The sequence below is a fragment of the Gavialis gangeticus genome, unplaced genomic scaffold, assembly GCF_001723915.1.
Source record: "Gavialis gangeticus isolate Ggan-Ray unplaced genomic scaffold, GavGan_comp1, whole genome shotgun sequence".
NCBI lineage: Eukaryota > Metazoa > Chordata > Crocodylia > Gavialidae > Gavialis > Gavialis gangeticus.
Window position 1 is genome coordinate 57212635 of NW_017728993.1, and position 8102 is coordinate 57220736.

At 45.0% G+C, this 8102-nt stretch overlaps 1 protein-coding gene across 2 annotated transcripts in view; it reads right to left on the bottom strand.

Annotated features, from left to right (window-relative positions):
- Window positions 1–1271: 1271 nt before the first annotated feature.
- Window positions 1272–8102, bottom strand: part of DHX9 (DExH-box helicase 9) — a 54729-nt gene continuing 47898 nt past the window's right edge. For both annotated transcript variants that reach the window (XM_019501753.1, XM_019501754.1), the window contains 4 exons: window positions 7589–7818; window positions 5559–5674; window positions 4198–4398; window positions 1272–1785 (listed from right to left, as the gene is read on the bottom strand). In XM_019501753.1, the coding sequence (XP_019357298.1) occupies window positions 1494–1785; window positions 4198–4398; window positions 5559–5674; window positions 7589–7818 (839 nt within the window). In that variant the 3' untranslated portion in view covers window positions 1272–1493. The remainder of the gene's footprint in view (window positions 1786–4197; window positions 4399–5558; window positions 5675–7588; window positions 7819–8102) is intronic.

Below are 8102 nucleotides of genomic sequence, written 5' to 3' on the forward strand. Positions count from 1 at the left end.
GCAGGATGGAGGGACCTGCTGTGGGCTGGACGAAATCCCTGAGCAGGCCAGATCTGACCTGCAGGCCATATTTTGCCCACCCCTATGTTAGCATATTATCTGAGAGGCTTGGGAGTGGAAATTGGGAAGGATGGAGTCCTCGTAATTGGCCCTTAAGGCAATGACCGTGGACATCTGTGGTCATTATGAGTGAGAACCAGCTTAGGAAGCCCTGGGGCAGCCTCCCTTCTCTTTAAAAATAACATCAAGGCATGGCAGACAAGCAAAGGGGAGACTGCCCAAGGAGTCACAAGGTGGCAAGGGCTGAGCAGCTGCGAGGAGGCATAGTGACCACCCCAGGAAGAACACTTTGCTACATACCCACACTGAGCTTCAATTTGGGTCCCTCCTTGTATAGGAACAGATGTGTGCTCGGCGCTGTAAAGCTCTTCACTTCAGAAGGGATGGGCCAAAATGCTGCTATTCACCGGACTGGACTGGTGAGAGAATCCTCTCCTTTCGCTCAGGGTTTGAGCAGCGTCTTAGTTCAGAGGTTCCCAAACGCTTTCTTATTGCATACCCCCTTCCACATTTGCCAGCTGTCTGCATACCTCTACCAGTGTACATTTTATATTTTAACCCCTTAAATACCAATTATAACAAAAATTAAATCCACTATTACACAGTTTTACCCGTGTACCTCCCAGAGAAGTCTTGTGTACCCCCAAGGGTATGCATACCTGAGTTTGGGAACCCTTGCCTTAGTTGAAAGAAATGGTGTAGTTCACACTTAAGTTTTCCTGTTTCCAGTATCTGAAACTATCACTACACCAACCTTGAAGAGAACCCCCTCTCCCACGTTCCTGTATCTGCTCTAGAGAAATTTAACCTATGGGGCTTCTTTATTAGGCTTGGCGCAGTTTTTTGTAGAGCAATACAGAAGATACTAGCTGCCAGCCAATGGACAAGCTGACTGCTGTTTTGCCATGTGAGATGAACATCATTTGGCACTCAAAGCCATTGCAACAGGACTTATTTGTAAGTGCATTTCGCAGGAAAAAAAACTTCCCCACATTAGTATCTCTGAGCTCAAGTCTTGCGATTTCAAATCTCTGCTTTGACACTGAATTTTGTTTTGTCCATTCACTGTTATCTCTGCCTGAGTCAGCAACAGCTACCTGTAAGCCATAGGAGTCTGAAAAACTTGTTTCTGTCCCTCACAACCTTTTATCACTGGGAGAAAAGTTTCTTCCATCTTTCTCATGCTTGGAAGGAGTCAGAAACAAAACACATTTTCTTGAAAACTGAACACTTTATTAAGAAAAAAATAATACAAACTGTTGCAGACTGTAGTATGTGTTCAGGATGTAACACATCACTCACTACTAAACTTAAATTTGTTTCAAGCTACTGTGAACAATTAGACTGACTGGCAAACTTCTGTAGCAGCAGCAAAGGAACTGAGGAAGGAAACATGCACATTTTTTAGAGTACAAGAAAGACCTCAAGAGATTTCAAAAACCACCACCACCTCCCCTTCCTGGGCCTCCATACCCACCTCCAAAGCCACCTCTGTTGCCAGCTTGGTACCCTCTATATCCCCCGCCTGAGCCTCGATACCCTCCCCCAGTCCCTCTATATCCACCACCACCTCTGTAACCTCCCCCAGACCCTCCTTGGTACCCTCTTCGTCCTTGGTATGAGTTATAACCGCCACCATAGCCACGCTGGTAACCTCCCCGTCCTCTGTATCCACCTCCATTGTCATATCGAGCCATTTTAGGTGGGCGAGGACCATCTCCATATCTGGGAAAGAAATTCAATTTTATCTTTAAGCATTTATAAACACAGTGAGTTTTTAACAGTCAACATTTTCACCCCCCCCGCCCACAGTAACAACAATGTTCATCTGAAGATATGGACTCGTGCAGCACTTAGACCAGTTTAAATACACTTTAAACCCCAAAGTGGACAGTCAGACAAGTCCGTTAAACCAGTTTAAAGCTGCCTGCAACAGTTTAAAAATGTACTTGGAAAAGATCATATACTCTTGTGAAAAGGTACACTGACAAACAGGTATGTGTTATGTGTAAGCACTAAGCATCCCATGACATGAGCCTGGTCAGGCCTCCAGGCATCCCATACTGCATCATTCCTCAGCCTCCCAGCTAGCCATCCTGGTATGTGGCCAGAACTCTTCTTTCCCTTTTGGTGGCACCTTGGGGGACCCCTCCCCCCCAAAAAACAACAAAAAACAACTGCTTGTTCTGCCTGCGTTCAATAAAAGGCTATGGTTCTACAATCAGCTGTGTCCCTACTTGACTGCAGCCCCTCCTGTCCCCTTCAGCTCCTGGGATCCTAGAAAAGTGGATCCAAACACTCCTCTGCCTCTAGGCATCAAGCCAGGCAAGCACAGCAAAGAGTTCAGTCAGGCACAGGCAACTGAACTAATGTTCAGAAGAGAAGGGAAGGCAACAAAGTGAAAGTGGCCCTAGACACAGGTCACCCACCCTCCAAGACCTCCAAAGTGTGGATCCAAGCGCTCCCCGTTTCCTCCCCCAACCACCGTCACAGCAAGGCATTCTGGGCCTAGTACGCACTCCCACTGCCAAGTGTCAGATCCACAGTACTTCAGCACTTAAACAGTGACTCATACCTGGAATGCTTGGGTATTACACAAGTGGACACCTCTGACCCATGACAACTGTGAACTGGTTTCGCAACACTGACGCTTGGGAACACTTCAATTGTTACATGTGTCCACACGCGAAGACTCTCCCGGTCAGCCTCTTATACAAAAGATTTGTTGCATAAATGGGAATGAGTGGTCTCGTGGTTTAGCTGAAAAATGCCCTACTCTGGAGACCTATCCCAGCTTCTAACAAGGCTTTCTATGTAATGCTGAGCAAGTCACTAGAAGTAGCTTTTTCAGAGATGGTAAAGACAGGGACCAGAGAAAGCCCCCTGCCTTCCTCTGCAGTGCTGTCTGCATGCACGCCTACTTATCTTCATTTCAATCCACTTTTCACTTAGTCACTATCTAGTTCCTCACCTCTCCCAGGTGCAATACATTGGAAACCCTACACCAGTGGGTCTCAACCTTTTCAGGGTCAGGTTTTTGCATTGCTCCCCAACTTTTTTAAATTTGAAAAGACCCTGCCTAAGACAGTTTATGCTGCCTCGCCTTCAAAGATTGTCACCTAGGTGCCAGTAGGTAAAAGTGCACTGCACACCTGGTACACTGCCAGGCCAGGAAGGGCTGGGGCACCCAAGTGCGCTCCTGCCTGAGCAGGGTTGTCTGATAAGCCAAAGCAGGCAGGAGAGCTGGCTTGTGTCCCAGCTCTTCCTGGTCCGCCCAATATGGCACCTGGAAAACAGGCACACGGGATAGGTGGAACTGTCCCGTGTGTGTTGGTTTCTGAGAGGAGCATGGGAGAACTGAACCGGGAAGGACTGGGGCACAGGCTAGCTCTGCCTTTTTTAGGATTATCAGAGAACCCTAATGAGACAGGAAAGCCCCCACATGCTGCAGCCCCTTCCCAGTCTGGTTGTGCACAAGGCATACAGAACACCCTTATCTGGCTGCTGTGGCAGCAGCAGTGCCCACACTAAGGCAACCCTGACAGGGTTACTGTCATTGCTGAAAATTGTTCTGTAGACTAAACAGTAAAAATTGACGCAAGGGGTATGAAATTGCAAGCAAGCTAAATATTCCTGCGTAGGCGGAATTTACATGTACATTTATAGCAACGTGCTCAGAAGACACAAAATTCTGAAGATGTAGTCCCCACCTTTGAAAATCCAATCAGCACCACAACTGCCAACATTTTTACACGACACAGAATCACAGAAAATTAGGGCTGGAAGGGACCTCAAGAGACCATCTAGTTCAGCGCTTCCCAAACTTTTCCTCAACATGACCCCATTTGTGACCCATCACTCCCAACCTGCAACCCCCCATGCCAGCAGGACCAGCCCCAACTAGATCATCCCAGCCAGGATGCATACATTATCATCCTACATTATCACCAATTGAAAATAGGTATAAAAGTTTTATTTCCGTACTGGTTATGCATATTTGGTAACCTGTTTCCCAACTAAAACCCAACAGTTCTCACTGGCATGAGTTCACACGTTTCAGCCTTTGGAATTTGCAGGCATTAATCAGTAGGAGTGGAGCAAGGATCCAGTGGTACAAATGAGCAGGTCTGAGCTAACCTTGTATTGGCAGCCATGAGGTGGATGCCTGCTGCTGAAGGTCTGGAGATCTGGCGCATCACATTTAACATTCGCTCATTTACAGGGTCCAAATGACTGATGATTTCAGGTTCTTTAGTTACTTCTACAACAAGAGCCTCCATTGCTGCACGTAGGGTGGTGATGCAGGCAGCTGCATCATGGGACATCTTCAATTTGATCCTAGGACAGAAAAAATGACATGCTACAGATAGCTTGGGACTAGAGAAAGATGTTCAACAGAATGGGTATTTAGTAGGTCTTGTGCAAACCACCATGGAAACAGGTACCTTTGACTTTCTATTTCTTATCTCCTAACAGTGGGAAATGAAATTAAAAACCCAGGACAGTGTGGCCAAAACACACTCATTTTCTAAACTGACAAGATAACAAAAAACAGTTAAAACAACTGCCAAGTATTTGGCCTGCTGTTCCTTTTCGACTCAGAACACGGGATGTACTCCCAATTACATAATCCAGTGGGGGCCAGCCTTTTTGGCAGGCATGCCAAAGATTAGCCCCACACCTTCCCCGAGTGCCACTCTGATACCCTTTCCCTGCCTGCTCAGCTTTTGGCTTCTGCACTGTGCTCCCTGCCTGCTCTGCTTTCTGTTCTCTTTCCTATCTGCCACAGTACTGTCTGTCCCCTCCCAATCTATGTGGCATACATGGAGACTGTCCCTGCCACTTGTGGCACTCATCCTGCAGGTTGGATACCCCTGATATAACCCAAGACAGAATGCTACAACAGGTCCAAAAGTGCAGGGGAGCCTCAACCTCTGAGAATACAAATCATTTTGCTATAAAGCATCTGCCAACAAATAGCAAACAATGTTTTAATTATTAGAAGTAAGCCTTAACAGATCTGGGGAGTTAGCTGTCAGTAATCTTGTTTTACAGAATGGGAAACTGAGGTAAAGATGACAGCTTGGCACAGAAAGCAGCGGAACCAGAAATAAAAAACCCAGTACTCCTTATCCAGCTGCTGTGCATTAGCCATGAAGTTAGCTTTCCCTCTGCTTGTCTACTCATGTGGAAGCAACTCTTATATCACCTTATGCAAACTCAAAAACTGAAGAAGTAGCTTTCGTGGACTTCAGCCAGGTCCTCATGTTTTTAATTTAGGAACCTAATCTATAAAATAAAAGGAGCTGCCAAAGTAAACCATTCCCTTCCTTACACACACCAAAGATAATGCTTTGATGAAATTAATCTGTTACTGCACAGTCTGACCTACATTTTCCCCATTCTAAACATACTTTTAGCTGTGATACCAGCTGCTTCCCTTCAGTCATTGCTCTCTCACACACTTAAACATCCATGATCAACTTGGAAATTCATACCAGTCATCTACCAGAATGATCTCTCCATCAGATAAGACTTTCTTTGAGGCAAACAGGAGCAGCTGCAGTGGGCTCACCAAAGTCATTCCTTTGGCAGAGATAGCTCTGGTTCGGATCTGCAGGTGGAAGGGGGAAATAAAACCCCAGATCTTGAATAGGAAATGAAAACTGTACTACTTTGCAGTGTCCATGGGAACTAAAAAATACACAAACACAAAATAATCCCAAGATTGTGATTTAAAGGGAACAGTGATGAGACAGATGCTTTTTCTTGATTTGGCAAGCTCTCCAAAATCAGATTGGGCTGGTACAAACCAAAATTCATTCCTGTTTTAGAGCTGTTAAGTTGACCACATGATATGGGTTTTGGGGTCTAAATGCAGTTCCTGTTGAAGATGTGTTACTCTGGCTGCTGGCAGCCATTGAGACAGTCATGTGAATGGGGTCTACGGAACTTTTTGCACCGTCCTCAAAAATGTGACCTGTCATGCCAGATGTGCATGGCAAGCAATGTGATTTTTGGGTAGGACATAAAATTCCACACATCACAAAAGAGTAATTGCCAGCAAAAGGGGAGGGGGTAGTCTGGGACTACCCCATGTTGAAAATTGGCACATTTCAAGCTGACACATTTACTGCCTTGCCCTGCAGGGGCTGTAGTACAGGGCTGTAAAGTGGGGTAAGGCAGCAAATGTTCCAGCTTTAGTGACAGGCACAAGGGTTGCAAGGTTACCCGGGGAAGCAGAGGGGCTTCTCTGCTAGGAGGCCTGCAACTCCCCAGCCCAGCAACCCGCTGTTATCATTGGGACGGGGCAGCTCCTGGTACAATCTGTGTCCAAGGCTGACAATCAGCTGACTGCTGGGACACCACAAATTTGAGTTTACAGCACCATGTTTTACATGAAAGATCTTTGGAGCTGGTTTGCCATTTTCTCGTGCTGTAAATGTTTACGGTGCCATACAGAGCAATATGATATATATTATGTTTCTGGTGCAATTAAGTCTGCTCAAGCCCTTTATATAAACCATTTCATGTTTTGTCAGTGTTGACAGAATACACTAAGATGACCGAACTCCCACCTTAAAGATGGCCTGTACAACATTTGGGATGCACCCTTTCTGCGATGGTGCTGCACCTACCTTTTGGATTTGTCAGACTCCCCCCAGGCACTGGGATTAGACAAACATCCCTATATTGCAAGGCTGTAAGTTGCTGGATAATTGTGTTAATACATGTTCATTTCAAGAAATAAGCCAATACATCTTGTACGTATAAAGAGAACCTTCAAAACATGGTCTGAACATAAAACAATAATATGATACCAGCTTATAATGGCAGCCATGAATATCTGAAAAGCTGCCATTCATCTTAAAAGGTGTGTCAACAAACCCCACTCTAAAGAGAATTCAATTTTATATGCATCATTTCCAGGATTCGATGCAGTGGTAGATATTGTGGAGTGCAATGGAACAGCTAGACATGATAAAGCCTTGCTGAAATGAAGAATTCAAATCCCTAGCTCCCAAATGCATATCTAAATTTTCTTCCTTCTTCTGGGCAGAGGCAGAGGGGTGATAAATTCCCACTTGCCACCTTCAATACCCAAAGTCTCACATGCATTCTGACTGAAAACCAAAGCTTCCTGAATGCCAAAAGCCACAGCTGTCCCCTTTCCACTTCCTAAAGCCTCCAACTTCTCTCAGATTACCTGTCCAGCAGTTAATTTAATTTGTCAATACCAAACTAAGCAGCACACTGAATGTTCAATGCTTTGGGGCCATGCTAAATGTAAATTAAAACAATAAATACTACAGGAATCCTGAACCGAGCTGAAGAAGACAACAGCGAGAGGACAGCTTTGAACAAGGGCTTGGTACCAGAAAATTCCAGGCCGGAAATCCACCACGTTTTACTAACATTAAAGTTGTCACCCAAAGAAAAGCAATCCAGTGCCTAGGAGGACCTTTTGAAGTGAAGCAATAAGGATCAGGGTAAAGCTTGGTGGCAGGGAGAATTTTAGACTCCTTACCTTTTCCCCAAAAACAAAGAAAGGACAGGGATACTTTAGGTCCTGGCTGCTGAAAGGGCAGTTAACAGATGATTTGTGAATAAGTGCATTGCGCCCCTCAGTGGTAAGAATCTTCCTTTTCTCCTTGTGGTAGCAGACGTTAGGGTACACACCAAAAGCAAGCAGGGAGATCACAACATCCAGATTGTTATCTGGTCCAGTGTTGTTAAATGGTTGAGTCATCAAGCATTCTGTTGACAGAACAGAAAACTGTCTCTTATCCAGATCTGACAGAGTACAACTTAGCTAAATTATTCAGGATATCAGACTTGACTGTTTATTGACCTGGGTATCTGTTCACACAGACATCTGTTCTCAAGTCTTCTGCATTCAGAAGATGATAACATTTACTGCTGCTTCACAAAAAATGTATTTGCCGTCAATACATTAAACACATTTTCCATGATTCAAGAGTAACATGATTCAAGAGAGCTGAAAATAAAATCGAATTAAAGAGTCATTTCCCTTCTCTCAC